The sequence below is a fragment of the Gymnogyps californianus genome, chromosome 18, assembly GCF_018139145.2.
Source record: "Gymnogyps californianus isolate 813 chromosome 18, ASM1813914v2, whole genome shotgun sequence".
Classification (NCBI taxonomy): Eukaryota; Metazoa; Chordata; class Aves; order Accipitriformes; family Cathartidae; genus Gymnogyps; species Gymnogyps californianus.
The window spans coordinates 2,439,025-2,459,059 of record NC_059488.1 but is presented as its reverse complement, the minus strand read 5'-3'; the positions used below and the strand labels follow the sequence as shown (position 1 = coordinate 2,459,059).

Genomic DNA, 20,035 nt, shown 5'->3' with positions numbered 1-20,035 from the left:
TGATCCCTTTTCTTCAGATCACAGATTTAAAGGTCTCTTAAGCCTCAGAGACACAAAAAGGACTTTTCCTGAAGCCGGTGGAGTCCCAAGACTCAGCCTGGAGCTGGACCAGGTCCTTAAGGCAGATCCTGCAGCAGTGTGGATGCAGCAGCAGTGCTGGGCACCGCTGTGGTACCCCCCTGACCCAGGGAGGGCAGGGAGCGCTGAGCTGCACAGGAGCTGCCTCTACCTCCGTGAGACGCAGAATAGCCACGATGCTGCCGTGCCTATCACACCCCGCTTCTGGAGAAACAAACCCCTGTTTCCAGGGCTATCCATCCATAGCTTTTTCACTGGCACTAAAACTCGTTTTCAATTAAAACCAGGGGAGATAAGGTGAGAGAGGCTGGAGAGATGGAGGTGTCAGATAACGTCATACAGACACACATAACAAAAAACCTTCAGCGATAAGCAGCAGCTGAAAGCCGCCTTGGTGGCCTGCCCTAAGGTACGGAGAATGAAGGATCATCATTGTCTTGCCACCTTGTACAGCACTACTGAGGTCAATACGGGTGCATGCAGAAAAAAAAGCACGAAGATCTGTTGGACGGGAAAAATACCAAGAGCGTAGAAGAAAAGCATATACCATGCTTGTGTATGAATGCACCTCAAGGTTGTATGTTTACTACAGGAAGAAAATACAGCACACAGCTTTCACAGCATCACTAAAAACATGAAAGCAAATAATGCTCTGTGGGAAGACATTGTGCTGGTCCAGGACACATCACCGGGTGGGAGAGCACGTCCTCCTGGGGGGAACATGCGACCCACACCAGGACAGGGACACCCCTGAGGGGCCACCTTACTTCTCTGACATCCTTCGACTGTCACTACCACAACACCATATTGTCTTGCACAGGCAAAACCACCATGAAAGAACAGCCAACAGCATCTTCTTATTACAGAACCTGTTAATAAATGACACCTTTCCCAAGCCTAGCCAAGGCCCAGTCCTGCATGGGAATTCAGATTCAAGCCCTGCCCATGAAAGGATGCTGATTTCAGGAAATTTTGGTGCTGTTATTGCAAAGCATAACCCCCTTGCTGGATTTCTACAGCACCGACGTTTCAGTCTTGAAGCAGCCAGGGAGGTGGCAGAGCTGATGCCCCAACCCGCCGCCCAGGAGGAGAGGGGGCTGCCTGGCTGCCAAGGGGTTAATGCAGAGAAGAGCAGAGCACCCCGTAGAGCAGCGGTTCCCTTTCACTGGCTCTTGCTGGAGGGAAAAATCTCTCTGTTCCACATTCAGAAATGAAATACACTCCTGACAGCGATCCCCTGCTAGCGGGCAGAGCAGCTGGTGAACAGCGACAAATAAAAAGGCAGTAAGCAACGGTGTGGGGACTTTGATGGTTTCAGGGCATCAGCAAGGCATGATGCAGCTCCTCACCAGAGCATTCAGACCCTTCACATTAGCGTGTAAAATACATCAAGTTGCCCATCGAGTAGGCAGGACCAAGTCCCATCTGCACTTTCCCTTCGTTTTTGCCCTGTATTAAAGGGGAAAAATCCCCAGTGCGAGATGCTCAGCTGGTAAAAACTGTCAGAAGATCCAAGCTCAGGGCTGGGGGCCTGAAAGCTGCAAAATTTGGGTCTTGGGTCTTCACACCCCGAAGAATTAATTCAACCCCAAAGGCAAAGAAGTCCTAGGACAAATCCCTGCCGCTCACCTGCAGATTTGGGAGCACAGTGCTGAAATCAGCTGGCTGTACACAAAACAGGATGACACAAAATCAGAACCTAGCAAGGGCAGGAGCTACAGACTGCAAAAAAGCAGGGGAAGAAAATACTGCTCAGAAAAGCGTGTAACACCCCAAAAGCTACAGAGCACCTTTGGCTGTGAAGATGACATTATCATGACACTCACTTGGGATTCCCGACACAAGCTTCAGGGGTCGTAGCACTCGGACGGCTCGCAGGGTCCGCAGGTCAAAATCAGTCCCCGCAGTTGCTAGAATGCTAATTGTAAAAGGAGAGAGAGGAGAAAAATTGAGATTAAATGCAAATTCCTCTTTCCAAAGCATGGATAAGCATTTTGTAAAACCAGCAAGTACTCAAGCTGCTTTAAACTTTATACCTGTGATCACATTGCAAATTGTGTCCACTGAAACCCATCAATTCACACACTCCTCCAGAGCTGCTGAGCCTTGCTCAGACTATAAGAAAATCCACAATATCTGCCTGCTTATGAGGCCATTTACACACAGTGAGCAGGCCTGGCTCTGGCCGTTACAGAGCAGCACCCTGTGCTTACAGGAAAGCATACACCATTTTTCAGGAGACAGTGAGAGGGGAAATAAACCCCTCAGTTATGCTAGAAATTACCTGCCAGAACTTTTCCCTATAATAAATTCAGAAATCCCTCAAGTACTGATGTCTGGTGTTTCCTAATATCTGAAGCAGTTTCCAGTTATACAGTTTACTCTGTGCGTGCAAAATTAATTTTTGTTCGGAGCATCTTATTTGAGGAGAATATCCCAGAGAGCAGGGTGCAAGTATTTCTTCTGATACGCTGCAGTAACTCTGATAAGAAATACAGCCCCCAAACCAGAATGATTCTTAAAAATTTAAGTGCTCTGCACAGAAAATGAAGTGGCTTCACTGTTTTAGGGTGCAGCAAAGGAAGAAATAGTCACAGTGTCCACAAGCCACAGTGATGCAAAATCCTTAAGTGAAGACCCTCCAAGGCACACTACCCCACAGAGAGCATGGCAAAACCGTGGGCATTAATTACTGCAGCACTTACTATGACGCTTCAACAAAAATACTCTTGATTTGAGGCACAGATCCCCTATACGCGAGCCAACCAGGCAGTTAGTTCAGGGCAAAAACCCTCTCACCAGCTCCCCATCGACTGCACCGTTTAAAGTGCCTATAAGCAATTGCCATTAGTTCTTGCTAGTTTGTCCCCAGGCTGTCCTACCAAGGTGGAAGTGGCTGAGCAACCAGCCCACCAGTGGGGTCTGCAAGCCCCCGACCGCCTGGTACCAAATGTACAAGATGCCACCGCTTTGTTAACCACGACTGCTGAAAGCGCTGCCCGTGGGGACCCAGCCTTGACCATAACCTGACACTTTGCCAACCCTTCCCCGAGAGCTACAGCAGGAAGGAGGACTTGCAAACCTGGCTGAAAAGTGGGATTCCAGAGCTGCCATAGGCCACGGGCAGAGCTGGAAGGAGGCTGCCAGGCTTGGGCAGCGAATCCCAGGCAGTCCCCTGGGAATTTAAGCACCCAGGCACAGCAAGTGTCCCATGCCGGAGCACAGAGATGCTCCGAGAGGTGCAGAGCACCCACAGCGTGCACCGTGATTTATCTGTGCCTGCCCAGGAACCCTTTTTCTTGGTTCCTGATAACAGGCTACTCAGCATTCAGCAAAAAGTGGCCAGCTACCATAAAAAAATACTTTAAAAAGCAGAGTTTTTCAAAACGAGAAATATAGTTTTACTATGTAATATGTATTATGCAGGATGTCTGGCAAACTCAGCGGCGAGAACGTGGCTGTGTAGGGAGCACTCACAGCACAGCTACACGCAGATAAAAACCCTGTCCTTGACTGACGGACTGAGCACTGCTGCCAAGCATGGGCCAGGGAAGGGCAGGATCAGCATCGCTGTGCGGAAGGGGCCAGACTCCATCAGCAGGAGGTGCTGGAGATCAGGAAAAAAGCATGCCGAGATGTTGGATGGCAAGAGAGGCAGCAGCAAGCCAGGACCTGAGGAGCAGAGTATCCATCTATTCTATAGGACACCTGTTCCTACGTTTTCACGACCAGAAAATTCACACAAGCTCTATCGATGCAGTTTGAGCATAAGCAACAGGAGACAATTTAAACCAAGAGCCATCACATGCAGAGACTTCTAATTTAATCTTCTGCACCCATGCCAATGATTTCATTCCTCTTCTCCCTTCCCTCCATCCTTACAACTTAATTGCTCACTTATAAACCTCTGCAGTCTGGGAATAGCACACACTTCAAGTCAAAAGATAATCTTAAACATCCACCTTGGATATTGCTACTAACGGCACAATTAGTCTCCAGTGAGCTAAGATGGATTTATGCTGTCATCAGGCAGAGCCCTGGTGCCTGGCACAAGCTGAGAGGAGAATGCTTGATATGCTCATCGTTTTGTTTCTAAATTCAAAGGAAAAATGGGAGGGAAGGGGGGACACCAGCAGTTAGTCCCATGGTGCCAGTAAATGTTCCAGTGGCTGGAGGTCTTCATTCCAGTCTTGTCTTCCTAATAGGCTTGGTGCTAAAACCAGCCTGCTCAAACTATGGCAACGCTTCCCTCCCCCCCGCCCCAGTCAAAACTCCTCATCATTCCTTAATTCCCACGTCGCTAGCACTGTGATCCCCTAGCTAACCTACACAGGGCACCCTACAGCCCACCATCTCCCACGGCTGGAGAGCTGCTCCGTGGATCGTATCAAATCACAGTGGAATCGTGCAAACCATCCATGCCCGTACAGCTGAGCTGTCACTGCAACATCTGCCCATGAATCAGCCACTCTTGAAAAACAATACAACCCTGGCCAGATTTTGCCTGGAGAGGAAAAAAAAAAAAAAAAATACAGCTGCATCCTAAACAAAGCCCACTTTTGGTGGAAGAAACAGAAGACCGAGGGGATGAGGTGGTAGCTCTAGGTCTAAAAATCCACATTTGAGCCTTGCAGGTAAACGAGGCGGGTGGTGAGAAAAAGCAGGTGGGCATCCAAATGGTTTCCTGCAGTAGTGGAAGCGGGGAGGGCTGGATGCTGCGGCCTCCTCACGCTGTGTGCTCGCAGCCGTGGCTCTGCAGCCCCAGGCAGGCTGTCCAAACGCTGGAACGGGGGGAAAGAGGGGGAAAGGGGGAAACTCCGGGGCTTTTAGAAGTGTGATGGGGTCAGCGTCCATCCCAGGAGCCCTGGCCCATGGGGTCTTACTGCTCCAAAGGACCCACTGGTAGAGAGCTGGTGCCCAGTAATTGCGAGGGAAGAGCTGAGCGGCGGCTTTCGGCAGCTGGAGCCCAGCAAAGCAGCTTGGCGGGGGGAAGCCGTACCAGGGCAGAGTTGGTGCTTTTTCTCCCTACAAAACCAAAGGTAATTTACAGCTGCCTAGCAGTCCATTCCCCTAAACTGTTCACAGACATGCGTGGAAAAATGCCCCAGTGAGGGAAAGGCCTTAATTAACTTCATGGCATTTGCCTAAGTGCCATCTTTCTGGTTTAGATTTTCCCCTACTCCAGCTGAAAGTTCGCAGAAGCCACTGTGACTTAGGCCAGAACAAGTCGGGAATTATCATTAAAAATAAGAGAAACAGAGAGATCAAAGGAGCCGGCTGACAAGCACGTCCTGACAATCCTGCCGAAGCATCCCCGGCTGCACAGCGAACAGCCGAGAACAAAGCAGAGGTGACGGGGGAGCCAGTGCCGGAAGAGGAAATCAGCTGTGAAAGGTAAAAAAAATAGCAAAAGAGAAGATTTTAGGAGATAACCTCACAAAGAAGAATAAATGGCTTGATCCGAAGCCCTTTTTGTGTCTTAATGGGCTGTACAGAGACACTGAGATTTGATAGGCTTAGGATGTTGTCTTTGATAGCACTTCAAGTGTTTAAGTGCAACAAAATCTCATTAAATAAGTTCCTCTGTGTAATTTGCCTTTTTTACGAGCAGGATGGCTGACCCTCAAACCTTTCTTGCTCATATGCTGCTGTGGAGGATCTGGGCACGCATCCTGCCAGCCCAGCAGTGCTCAGGACCGCTGCGCTCGTTCCTTGCTTTCATGATAACTTGGTTAAATGCTGCTTTCTGTATCACCGCCTCCACTAACAAGCTCTGACTGACATCTGCTCCCAGAGACAGAGGCCAAATTTGTGATAAATGCTTGATAACTTTTGTTCTAGCAAAGCCTGGAATAAATTATAAAAGCAGCTTATTCCTTTGGGTATAAAAGAAAGCAAAGAATGAAGGGAAAGTTCCTTTCCTCAACGTTATGCTAACATAAATAATTAGCAATCCATTTCTTCACGTACCTTGGAGCTCAGGATTTCTATGTACTGGTTCAGCAAGACACACGCTGTCATACAAAGCTGTACTTTTCAGAGCTACCCGATAACAAATCTCTTTACTGAAGCCCTGACCAAAGAAAATGCCTCGAAACTCCTTCAAGCTTAGCCCCAGATCTCTAAATCCTGAGGACTGGAGTGGGGAAAAGCTAACCCTGCTCCTCAGGATCATCCCCACCTTGTCCTCCTCCTACCTTAATGGCCTTTTAGTGGATTTATTTCAGCTTTTGCAGACGATCTCTTGAGGAGCAGGGGACAGAGGTGTTTTGCATTTCCCCCAAGGCAGGAAGAGGAGGAGGAACAGAAACACAGGAGATGTCCCGAGTGAGAGCCAAGAATAGACAATCAAAAATACAGGGTTTTCTATATGTCTGTGCTTATAGGAGCAACCACACCTTGGGTCCAGCCTCAGCAAAGAGCAGCCGGTGAGGCCACGCTCAACACACACACATCTGCAGGTGATGGAGCGCGTTTTCCGCCCAGTCTCCTGGCATCACTGTCTATAAATCACAACAGAGGTGGCATGAGACACACAGGAGAGAACTGGAACTGGCTGCAAGTCCAGCAGCTTCAGCGTGTCTGCTTGCGAGCAGATAACATACAGCTACAGCAAAAGGCAGCAAGATTAATAACTGAGAATGATTAACACTTCCAAGGGGATCTTGCCACTGGACAACACTGGTGCCAGGGCAGGTTCTGCTAAAGGAGGAATCGCTGGCGTAAATTGTAGGCATTTATAGTGTAACCTTGCTATTTATTATAAACTCTAGTCCTAGAAAGTAAGTGGAGACAGCAATTTTTTCAGAGACCTTATCCCAAGCATCCATTCCTAAGAACCAAATCAATCTCTTCAGCGGGATTAGGAGAAAGACTAAATACCCACCAGACAGCTTCCCTCAAAAAAAAAAAGAGATAAAACTAGCCAGCAGTACAGCCGCTGTCTTATGAAAAGAAATAGCAACCATCACTTCTTACCCACAGATTCAACCCCACCTGACACAGACACCTTGGCTGCATGGACCCCAAAATCTCCGACAGAAGCAGGAGCACAGAAGACTCCAGTAAATCACCCCCATTCCCAGAGCCTGACTTTGGGCACAGGCTGCCGACATTTAACAAGCCCCAGTGACCCCCAGGAAATGGAAACCAATGGGAAAAATAAATAAAATAAATATCTTCATAAACATTGGCTGACTAGTTTAAAGATGTTTCCCCCACCTATGGGCAATCCGGGGGCTGACCATCACCTCTATCTATGCTGCCTGCTAGCTGTGACCCTCATCGACCCGCTCCTTCCCGATTCCTCCTCCGCTGCCCAGGGCGGGGAGAAGGTCCCTAACCCCACAGGAGGTGTCACCACCACCAGGATCGCTGTCACGGTGTTCATGGTAGCTAGCAACCCAAGGAGAGAACCTGCAAGGTCCTTCCGGTCCCATGCCATTGTGGCAACACTTGGGAATTTTACAGTAAAAATTAAGCAGAAAGAAATAATTCTTTTGAAATGAGAGATTCTATGGAAAAGATTCATTTCCCTCAAAAAAAGGCCCATGAAATTCATCTTAAGTAGCTGGGCTTTTTAGCTGGTGTTTTCCCTTCAAAAGCATATGCAGAGCATTAAAAATTTACAAAAATATATATTCTCCATTTCTTTTTTTCCCCTGAAACCATTTGCCATGGGAGGCTGCTCTGCCTGCTGCTTTCCTGAATGACTGAAGCATTTGAACCCCAAACCAGCACGCAGCGTGCTTCTGGCTGGCGCTGGCAAGACCTTCGAGGATCAGGAATACCAGCAGCACACCAACCGGCGCAGGACAGCCACGGCACGTCCCAGCCTTTGAATTAATGGTCTTTATTTGGAAGCACCAACTTCTCCAGCGTCTGCCCTGCACAACAGCCAGGAACGATCTACCTAGCCAGGAGAGCCTGGGATGAGTGGAGGTAGCCACCAAGACAGAGCTTCCTATCAGGGGAGCTGCTGCCCAAGTGAAGGTCTGCGAGGGCTGTACCCCACACTCCTGGGTGGAGAAGAGTGCAACCTCCACCTGCGCAAGGTGAGCTCCCGTGGAGCCACTCAGGCAGCGGCTGGAGGAACTGCAGGAGGAAAGCAGCAAGTCATGATGGATTCGGGAGGGGGAACAAGAAATAGAGTATTGTTGGAGGCATTGCAAGAAGAAATACTAGGTCCCCGTGGCACTGACCTCCAAGGCCTACCAGAGCATCAACAGCAAACAGACAGCACCGTGGAGGAGGCGGCACCATGATCTCTGGCAACTTGCGGCAACAGGGCATCGCTTGCCCCTGCTTCCTCGTATGCGCCAACCAGCAACAGATAATGAAGTCTTGGCAGCAGATGAAGCCAGTGAGCAAGACTCACAGGGAGAAACCACACCGGTTGCACACACTAAAAGCTGCAAAAGGATGCGGCGAGTGTTAGTAGTGGGTGTCTGTCTGCTGAGAGGCACCTCAGCTGCAGTGCAAATCAAAATGAGTATTTTTCACCTTCTTAACTCCAGAGTGCACACTGAAGACATTGCTCAGTCTTACGCTGGTGACGTGGTCTGGCTGATGTCCTTGCCCAGGACTTGAGGGCAGGTCAGTGGAGGCAACTAGCCAAGGGGTGCCTGTGAGCCAGCCCCTCAGAGGTGGGCAGCCGTTCTGTTCAGCACAGCAAGCCTGGCTTGCGTTTGGACTGCAGCGACAGGGCTGTCAGTCCCGCTGCTCCCTTGTTCTCCCAGCCGCAAATCTGCGTGCAAGCGGTGACTGGAGCAATTGGAAGGATGCCCCTTTTCACTCAGTTTGATTTCACGGTGTGTGAGCTTTATCTTGACTACCAAAGACACAGAGTCGACACCAGGTCTGAGCCGATAAGTAGATCTGGCATGCTAATTGCATCGTTTAATTTATGGCATTACCAGGTTCATCTGTTGGCTCCATCACTCCACTTTGATGACTTCGCCACCAGCTCTCCATAGTCGCTCCCATGTGAAAGGGCCCAGCTTGCCAGCTCTCTGCCTCTCCTTTGGATGACCAACACCAAGGCTAAGCATCCAAGTAGATACCTGCGTATTGCGTCTAAGCCTACTCCTTTCCTTCAAAGCACATCTACAACACAACGTACCGGGTCCCAACCCTTTCGTTAACACCAACCTATTCAGAGCAGCTCAGGCTGATCCCCTTGCTCAGATAAATATGTTTGTCCCAAAACTGACTGTATCCATCAAAACAGCCTCACTATGGTGAAGGATATCTCTTTAGCTATAACATGAAGGGAACAGAGGGCAAAATAAAATACACCGAGAAAATAACCATATTCAACAGTATGGGATTGCTCTACTTCAGAGGCATAAGCAGCCAATTCATTCCTTGGTCTCACACCAAATGGGTACATTTCTGAGCCTTTTGTAGCCAGCATTAAATTTGCCACCAGCCTTCAGCATACAGAGCTGCCCAGATATGAACGCAAACTCTCTCCTCCTCTTTGCATGGCAGAAATGCTCCAGAGTCCTGGGAGGAGACACAGCAAAATGAGAGCAGAATCCCCCCCAAAACCACCTGCAACCTACTTTCCTGACTGTAATTCCTGAGCCAGGCTCCAGGGAGAAGACAGGGAGAGGAGCGTCTGTAGACACACACTGCTCTGCTACAGCGAGACACACAGCAACCAAGCAGTGTGCGACACTCAAACAAAACAAATGAGGTTTTGCAGAGTGCAGAGAGCTGAGGGCTTGGCTTCTGCCCAGGATGAAGGAAGATATTCTGGTTATGAGGCAATTGCTCAAATAAGTCCTTGTTGCTTCTAAGTAGGAAAGACATGAACATACCACACCACAGAGTAGAAAAGGAGGCTCATTCGCAATAAGCAATGACAGCTGGCAGGAAAATGCACACGTCCAAAACATTTTAGTGAGCTCACGCTGGGAAAGCTGAGCACAAAGGAGTTAAAACCATCCTGCACTTCATTGTGGCTGGAAAGTAGGTCATACCTTGAGTCTCACTACATTAACATTACAAAGGCGAGATGGCTGCTTTCTGTCCTTGGAAATGGGCATCCCAGAATTTTGTTCCTGGCGTCAGAGGATGCAGAGAGCAGGAGCCCAGAGCCCAAAGCACTTTCCTGGAGATGTCTGGTGTCACGCACCCCACCCCATGGTCTCTCGTGTATGGGCAAGCTATGGAGGGTTTTAGCTCAGTAGCAAACAAGATTCTTAAAGAGGAGAAGAGAATTTCAGGGTCAACAAAATAGTTCAAGTATTTTTACTTGGGGGGGGGAATGAGACAGCAACAAAATATCATTTGGGATTGTTTCATTTGTCAGGTTCTAAAATGAAGTATTCTGACTTTTAATGTGTTTTCCTTTTTAGTGAAAGCAATTCATGTCAAGTCTGCAAATATTTTTGACTTGATTTAAAGCTGCCATTTTCCTGAAAAATACAAACCCTCAAATCCTGTGTGCATGAAAAATGTCACCCAAACTACACACTACATTTCATTGCTGTGCCAGAAAGTCCGGAGGAACGTGACTCTGCTCTCTGCTAGCTGGCAGTTTGAAATCGGGCAAAGAGCACAGGACAGCTGGTGGGTGGATGGGGGATGTATTTTTCTGCCAGGTGGGCTAGCAGGGCAGCACAGACACTGCAGGAGATAAGAGGTCTGAGTCACTAAAAGCACATCTCAACCCTCCTTCCTTATAGTACCCACCAAACAAGAGCCTCCTTGCCAGACTGCCCTGGGAGCGGTGATGAAGTCTGTGTTATTTGGAACCAGAACCACATCACCCTCTGCATTTGGCCAGTCCCCAGAAGTAGTTGTTCATGAGCTGAGCAGAAAATGTCCTCGCTATCAAATTACACTCGTGTTTAAAAAGCAAAACAAAACGGTTCGGAATAAGAGCTCAGCCTTCCCTCCAGGGGTGCTGAACTGGTGCTGCTGGTGCTGGCAGGAGAGGGACGGGGAGCAGCAGCCAACGAGGGACTGGTGCAAAGGAGAAGGAAAAATATCTGTCAGTGCTGGGCACATCGGTCAGGATGGAAAGGAGACCTCTTGTGAGGTTACTGCCTTCTGGGCCTTTCTGCACTGCAGGTTTCTCTTTTCCACCGAGCCACCAGCTGAACCACGCACTAGCTTCGAGAGGGAGGGCTTGGAGGGATGGCTTTTCTCTGAGTCCATCCACTCCACCTTGCTACTGCCTCACTGAATCCTGTGACAATCTAGAGATGGGCAGATAATGAGCAAAATAAACGCGTCATGCAAAATGATAGCCAAGAACATTCGTATAAGAAACGGGAAGGTAGAGAGTGGAGAGTTAGTTAATTCATGCTGCCGCGTTTGCACACTTTTTGTGTTCACTCTCCAGCACTCAGCCAGCTAAGCCTCACTGGCACAGCCAGATGGATGAGAACCGGCAAAAATGGATCATCAGCATCATCCACGCCTGGATGTACTTGTGCACTTGACCAATTAGAGACCCAAAACCACCCAAGAACTGAACCAAGCCATCCTGGCTAGAGAGCTTTACCAGAATTTCAAGTGTTCCTGTTCTTTTTTTCCCACAATATAGCAAAATATCGACAAACAATGGGTTCCTGCTGCCAGCACCATGTCATTGCACCTCTCCTCCTGCCTGCACTCTCATTGTGTTTATCCTCCCAGCACAAGCAAGTGGGGAGGCATGCTACATCCAAGGAGTGACACTCGGGTCCTGCTGCCACTTGCATGCTGTGGAGGAATACCATCCAGGTGGTATAACCCAATATACCAAAGAAGCATCAAATGTGGTTAGTGGGTGTACAAGCACCCACCGCTCCTTTGGTACTTCCTTACAGTAAGCAGAGGGAACAGCCACAGTCCCTCCACGCAGGGGAAGACCCTCACTCCTCTGCCCGCTCTATCAGCTGGGAAGGTCTTCTGCCAGGGAAACGCAGCCTCCTTCAATCTGCGTGCTTGGGGCTAGCTAATTTAATGACCTGGTTTTGGCACTGTGCTCACGACTTCCAGTTTAAGACCATCACGAGCAGATGATACCTTGAGCATTTAGTTCACAGCTCACTACTTAAGCCGTGGATGAGAGCCAATACTGAACTCCAGAGAGGCTGGGGCAGAAACTGGATCTGTTGTTATTCCCCAGGTGCATGTTGAATGGCTCTGACTGCTTCTCAGGGCCATGGGCTCCAAGCAACTACTGCATTACACCACCTCGTTACACCCTTAGGGGCACTGCTGTCTCCCTCACCTACGCCTGCCACCCCGTGTCTTCCCAGACAACAGCTTGAATCAGGCTAGATGATGTTGGAGTTGAGTTCAACAAGACAAGAAAATTGGACTCCATCCATCTCTGGCAAATGTCCCTACAGGAAATTTCTCTGACAGCCCAATTTTTGGAGAAGGACAACAACTGGAAAGCTATCAGGTACCTCGACAAGTGGGCACAGAGCTGGGTTTCTTCCCTTTGGAGGGAGGCTAGCCAGGGAGCTCGTTCCTGTCTCACAGATAGTCATGGGAGCCTTCGTCACCAAGGTCAGTAGTGTCTGAGGGAGGTTTTGTCTATGAATGCTCTGACCAAGCGGAGATACACATGTGTTCCTCATACACCTCCTGTCCAAATCTGCTGCCTCAAAGGACCCAAACCCCAAGCATTTTTCCACCTGCAGCAGGTGCTCCTTGCTCAGAGATGCAGTATTGCCAGTGGTCACACAAGTAGGCAGCCCCAAAATTGACAAGGCTGGATTAAAAGTCACGAGAACATTTAAAGAAGAAAAATAATATTAGGGGTCTCTATTTGTCTTGTGATTCCTCAGCTTTTATAGACAGCTGGGGTCATGGTTTCAAGCTTAGTCTATGAGCCACAGAAGATACACACTTTCAAATAAAAGCTGAAACTCTCCTCTTGTCACAGGGATTAATATAAGGCATCAGATATCATAAGACTTGCAATATAGTGTCTGTTCTTTAATGCACACCTCATTGTCACTCCCAAGAGATATCATTCTCCCTCTTTCTTAGATTTTTTTTTTTTTTTTTTTTGGCCAGAACTATCACAGCAAACATGCAATGTTGTTCTAAGGAAAACACAGTTTGCCAAGACATCTAAAATATTGTGTATTCCCTCCATCTGCTTCTGCTAAATAAACCCAGGGCCTTATCTAATATAATGAGTAGATGTTGGCAATAATTGCCTAGCCATCTGTACCGTACTTTAAACCTGTTGCAAGCTGGGCTGTGGACACAAGTCAGAATTTATTCCTTCCATACTGAAAACAGAAATTGTAACTTCCCCCCTTCTGTTTTTTAGGATAATTTAGCCATATCAGCTCCTCTGCTTGGTGCTTGGGGAGCAGTATTTCATGAATGTGACAGATAAACCCCCTCTTTGCCCTATTTTGTATAGATAAAGCTCAAGTTCTGCAGCTGACAAGGTTCAGAGCATTCCCAGGTGAGCACTGTTTGCAGCACAGCAGCCCCAAAGAGCTGCTTCTTCCCGGCACGGTGCAACCACGACACAATACGTTTCAGCAAGGACTACACAACACCAGTGCTCCGCCTGTGCACAAGCCCTGCTGAGGGTGACCATCGCAGAGGAGACTTCCCAGAAACTTTAAGGCTTAATTAGAAAGTCTCTTGTGGCTGCACTCAGCTGCTAGAACCGTGGCACGCAAGTTACCATCACCCAAATTTGCTGGGGAGTTACTCACCTGATCATCCCCACTCAAACTGAGCCCATACCAGTTCAACAGTTGAAACAAGTCTTTTTTTTTTTTTTTTTTTTTTTAAAAAAAAACTTGTTCTTGCCCTGTTTGAGTCAAATGGAGCTGTCACACCAACTGCTCGCTGGCAAAGCTGGGGAAATAGGGATCCAGCTGCAGCGTACAGGACCACGCAGCAGCAGGCTGACGGATGTGCAGCAAGAGGAAGATGTTTGACTGAATTTACCCTCTGTAGGACATGACTGAAAGCGTCTGTAAGAGAGCAGTAGTGCTCAGCTACTTTGCACAGGAGTCAAAAAACACCAAGGTCCTTGGAGAAAAAGAACTGGAGAAAAAACAACTTGTTGCCTATGAAATCTAATTAACTAGCTGCACCCAGGTACACATTGGCCTGGAATCAAGATGTTCAGAGAACACAGCATAGCTTCTGCGTGCTCAGGAGGCAACATTTAATGACTGCAAGGATCACCTCAACGCCAATACAAAACGTGCCCATGATCACGCTTTCTCTGAGCACTGGTTTGTCAGTCCAGCCTTCCTCCTCCACCCCACGCTGCGGTTGTCCACTCTTTCCCCACTTTGCCCATCCCTTTTCACCCACCACAGCATGATAATCCCCTTCCCAAAACCGACACGAGCGCATGGATGCCTACCAGTCAGCAATGCCAGTGGGCAGCGCAGCCAGGTCCCACTGAGCAGACCTTGCGGCACCTCAGAGGCCAGAGCAATGTCACTGGTGCAGGGAAGTGACATCTTTATAACAGGATAGGGGAACGTGCTTAAATTAATCGGCAGTTCAGATAACGGAGGCTTTCACTCTCCACTGGGCTGTTAAGAACGCTGGAATTGCCGCAGATAAAAGTCTGGCAGCATTTTCATCATAAGCTCAACATTTCGGGGCTGTATAATCCAGCCATTAAAAAATATATGCTCTGGGCTGAAACCTGACATACCAGGTCCCAGCACAGCAGCAAATGTTTGTGTTTTCCAAATTTCCAGAGCAGTCCCTTTGGGCCCATCGGGCAGTTACAAGCCAGCAGAGCGGAGATGGAAGTTGCAGTTTTCCAGGGGAGGCTACACTTGCATCAGTCATGGGTTTCGGAGCTTCATTTCACTCCGCTGACCAGGCAGGCAAGTTTGTCCGCATGCTGCAGCCCTCTGAAATACAAGCAGACAGCAGCATCCAGCAGAGAAGACTGTGTGTTCATTGGCGCCGCTGATTTGCTGCGGCAAGTTTTCCCCGTGGCATGAAGACAGACCTGAATTATGGGGCAGGAGAGAGAGAGATCTGGGGGGAATTTCTTAGACAGCTGCAGGAGAGGCGAGAAGTATTGTGTGGTCCCCAGCAGCTTTCTGACAAGGCAGCACACGAGAATATAGCACCGAGGACTTTGGGATGTAGGCCAACAGCATCAGATGCTTTTTGTTGATGCAGCCTATTGCTGTGAAATGGTCCAGAAACCCCCCCTAGCTTTTCGGCACCAGAGTTAAAGTGTTTCGTTAGGAGCTAAATCATCTCAAGCTTACCTCTACAGCCAACGCAGAAAAGCACAAGCAGAGAAAAAGAAACCAAAAGCAGCGCTGGCAATCTCTGGTGTCCAAAATGCATGAGTCAGGTTCAACAAGGAGTAGCAAGAATGGCTTTAAGATCTGACGAGTTTAATCATCGAGTGAGCAAGACAAGTCACTGTGTCACTCCATGCTGCTGTTTTCTCTTTACAATATACCTCTCTTGCTTAAGCTGTGATTTTTAGGAAGGAGAAGCTTTGCATGTAACTGGGTTTAAATCTTAGGGCGCTGGTAGTACCCAGCTCTAGTCTCTGCCTGTTCAGTTCCTCTCTTGGCCATAACACCCATAACTTCTCCATTAAATCACCCAACTCGCTGCTCTCTGAGCACAAAAAAGCCCCAGAAAGGCAGCTCTGGGCTGGCTGCACCCACCAGCGCCGAGGCAGGGAAGGACCTCTGAGCAGTTTTCCAGTCTATCGGCATTACGTTAATTGAGAGTTTGCACAGAGCAGACCATCGTCTAGACAGCGTTAAGCTCCAACCAGGGAAGGTGCGGGGAGGACGCTGCATGGTTTCCAGAGTAAGCGTTTCTGACATTTGCTTAGTCATCGCCTTCCCTCCAGTTTGGTATCCTGAGCGATTCCTTCCTCTGGTAGCCCTGGAAACGGCAGGAGGAGGCAGCTCCAGATGTGTACGTGGCAGCTCCAGGCATGGGCTGCTGCTGCAAGGTGGCACTGGGGGGGATCTGGGCTTTGTCCCCCCCAGCCGTCCTCGCCACCACCCAGTCCATCTTCCCACAGCGTGCAGGTGATGACTTTGTTTGGTAATTCCTGCATCAAACCTCAAGGCAGGGTACTGGGATGCTGATAGAGGGCTGGGGATGAAATGCACCCATGGCACTGAGGTCTGGGGAGACACCAGCAGTGAGAAGCACCTAAAAAAATTCAAGTCCTCCTTCCATCAGTGCCCCACCTTGTTTTGGGGCCTTCAGCAACTTGCTTTGCTTTCTTCCTGCTCCGATTCCGCTCTCCCCAGCTTCGTTGGACCGGTCCATAGCTCAGGCCAGACACTGCCAAGAGCTCTGCACCACTCCAGCACCCAGCATTACCATCATGTTTCAGGGCTCTGAGCACTACCTCAATTAAGAGAAACAGCAGAAGAAAGCACAAAACACTGCATTGTGTAACTCCTACATTAAGAGCAGCCCCAGCAAAATGCAAATAGGTGGCATCTTAGTGGCAATAACTCAAGCAAATCAAGAAGTATTGCTAGTTCTTAGAAAAAGCACTCAGCAAAGAAGGTTTTTGTGCTGAAGAATGCCTTTTTTCCACCAAAAATGTTTGTTTTCAGGGAAACATCAGTTTTCAGTTTTCCAGTGGGAAATAACAAAACATTTTGGTTTCATTTTGACTTCAAATATGACTTCAGATTTTATTTTTATTTGGTTGGTTTTAACTGCAATGATATTGTAAAGCTGGCTGAAAGCAGGCATTTTCACTTAAAATCAGGTTGAAACCTCCCAGGGGAAACTCTACCTTTTGAAGCAAAAACTTTTGGAACCAGGATTTTTCCTCCGCTGTTTCTCATTGGGGAAAAAAAATCTGGATTTCTGGGCAGCCATCCTTCAAACCTGCAGGGAGGCTGCCCTCACCCCAAGTGAGTTCACACCCGCTTCCCATCGGGATACGGTGCGAGGTCTGAGCATTGGGATGGAGACAGCCGTTTGGCTGCATCTCCCCCACGTTCAGTTCACCTTCAGAGCCCCGTGGGTCCCAGGGGAGCCGAGGGCAGCAGGTCCCCCCGTGAGGCAGCCCGTGTGCCAGAAGTGCTCGCGCACAGCCACCATTCCCAGCGCAATTTCTCCGGGCTCGGGGAAACCCACTCACCTCTTCAGCTGCTGACGGCTCAGATGACTGATTGCACTTTGATATTTATGCGAGCGTGCTGCTTGTCACAGCAATCTTCAGTAGACCACATTTTTGGCAGGCAAGGAAACTCCTTCGGTTCCTTGCAACTCGTGGAGAAGCAATGGATTTATGTTGGCCCTTTTCTTTTGTTGTCGTATTCCCCAGTAGCCTGGCATGGTACGGAGGTGAGGACAGGAAAGCTCGGTCAAACAAAAATACAGGTTGCTGAGAAAGAGCAGAGATTCAAGGTGGGGTTTGCACCATCGGATCAAGGAGGAGGTCAGGAGTGAATGCAACGCTGGGGGAAAGCACAAACCACCTGAGAAGGAGCAAGCTTGGCAAGATGCGTCCTTCTCCTGGAGGACAGGTCCGGGGCCATGCATCACGCAGATCTCCAGCAAAGTTTCCAGCAAATGAGGACAAGTCAGGTTGTGGGAGGGGGAGAAGAGGAGGGGAGCAGAGAGGGAGGCTGGAGGACGCCAAGCAACATCAATTGCGTGGCTTTGCCAAGAGCACAGGATGGAGCTGGAGTGATAAAGTTTGCATCTGGGTTTTGCAGATGACAAAATTTACAGGCTGGGGTAGAGTCAGGATTTGGCATTTATCTCAGGCACTGCTCTTCAGGAAAAAAAAAGGAGCATTTTAGCCTGGAAGTTCCCAAAATCAACAATGGAGATGCTCAGATGAAATCAGCAGGCAGCTCTCTGAGGGACACAGCTACACCCTTTCCATTTATGCATCTCGCTTTAGAAAGGAGACCAGGGCTTCGCTTGGGTAGATCTGCTCGCTACTGGCGATAGCTTTTTCACGGTGATTTGAGCATGGAGGTAAAGACACACGAGTTTGATCACATCTCTGCAGCTCTTGCAAAGCCCAAATCAATCACGGTTTGGTCACTGCTTCCACTGCAGTTGCTTCATGGCAGTGGGTCACCCACGCGTGCTGTCCCACCGTGCTTCAGGCAGCCCTATCGCCCCTTTTAGAGGCAGCACTGAATGCACGTGTATCCTGGCCGTTGCTGTCCCAGTCCTCAGCACCTCTGCCTGAGCCAGCAACTCATCCTCACATCGTGTTATTCCAGCTTAAATCATGCCAAACTGACCCATCCCCAACACCTCCCGGATTCTGAGCGCAAGCTCTGCCAAAGACCAAGGTTGTGAACCCAAATGAGGAGAAAGCTGAGACCACCGAATTCATTACACTAGTGACTGTCCCTGGAGCAAGATTTTAACTCCTCTACACAGAAATGAGAGGCTGGACCTGCACACGCAGCTACCTCAAACCCCTGGAAATCACAGCTAAGTACCAGAGTTAAACTTGCACCGTTTCCATTTCCCTGACCCAATTGCAGGAGGGAAGAATTTTTTCCCCTTTTCGTTTTCCTCTCGTTACAATCTTCTCCCTTGTTACACGAATGAGACAGCAGAATTTTAATGCCTCTTATGTTCTGTGAAAGATAACAGCAAACGGTACCACTCTGACCTTTTCAGTGTTTTATAATTCGATCAGCTGTCCAGACCCACTCTTCCCTTCTCCGTGCTCAGCCGGGGAGAGCAGGGCGGAGGGGACGGCCGGCGAGAGCACTGCCGTCGCTCAGAGTGAAACAGCAATAGGGCTTTGCTGGCAGGAGAGGACCGAGGAGCTGTCTTCTATAGTGTCAGCCCTTTGTATGGGATCAGCCAAGGGGCAGAGGGTTGGAGGCAGGAGGCTGACACCGGGCCCTGCCATGCATCCCGTAGCAGATGGCACCAGGGTGGGGAGGAGAGCGCGGTGCCCCAGGGAGGTCCCAGGGATATAGTTTTGTCTTTTGAAAACCTGAGGAAGACAGCAATGGAAAAGCATTTCTGTGCTGCTAAAGGGTAGCGGGCGGTTAGCTCTTCCCACAGCACAGAAAACAGATTCCCTCGGTCTCACCAGCTGGGAAATGAAGATGCAGTGAAGTCCCATGCCTTACACAGCACAACAAAGACCAGCTAAGACCCAAACCCATAACCCCAGGCTATTTCCCAAACACTAAAGCGGGTGCTGTCACCTGGCTGGGGAGGGGGACAGGGAGCCCTGCCTTCTGCTTTGCTGCTCTAACAGGGGGGCTTGCCTCCTCCCCAGGCTCCCCTCCCCATCCGAGCGGGGACCTGCCGTTCCCGTCCCTGCACCTCCGGCAGTCGCAGAAGGGACTGCTCAAAGAGCACTGGCAGGCAGGGACACACAACAGCCTCGATGGAGAAATTCCTTACAGCACACATCAATCAGACCGGACCTTCTCCGTGCTCCAGATCCACAGCCCGATTTCACATCAAACCGTGGCACCTCAGCCGTGGATGGGACCATCTCCAAACACAAGCTCGCACACAGTATGGTGCATCTCCCTCCAAGCTGCTTAAACAGCACAAAGGGTTTCTCCCCCTGCTCCTTGCTCTTCCAAAATCATCCTCTTCCCCAAATGTTTAACCTTAAATCTCCTCTAACAAACTCCTCCCCACTGTGGGGAGAAAATGGCTCTGGCTGCCATAGGCAAGTGATAACCTAGTAAATTTTAATCCTTGCCTGTTATTGTATTACCACCAGCAGTACACAGATTGAGATAAAAGGCTCACCAGCCCAGCCATAATTATATCAGAAAGGTAATTATCTTCTCTTCCACCCGACTTTGTGCTTTCTTTCTGTAACGAAGTTTCCAGCTAATGTTTGCAGCGACAGGGCCAGCCACCACAAAATCGCTGGGAAACGTAAAAGCCTAACTGTCTGTTCAGCACGTGAGAACCAGCGGATCAAGGCTATGGAGAAGAAAGGAGCAGGGGAGCCCCGAGCAAATCAGAGCTCCTGGGCGCTGCCGATGCC

At 49.2% G+C, this 20,035-nt stretch overlaps 1 protein-coding gene across 1 annotated transcript in view; it reads right to left on the bottom strand.

The window, feature by feature from the left end:
* Window positions 1–20,035, bottom strand: part of CACNA1B (calcium voltage-gated channel subunit alpha1 B) — a 301,750-nt gene that overhangs the window by 193,093 nt on the left and 88,622 nt on the right. The window contains exon 4 of the mRNA XM_050908179.1: window positions 1,905–1,996. Coding sequence (XP_050764136.1) covers window positions 1,905–1,996 — 92 coding nt within the window. The remainder of the gene's footprint in view (window positions 1–1,904; window positions 1,997–20,035) is intronic.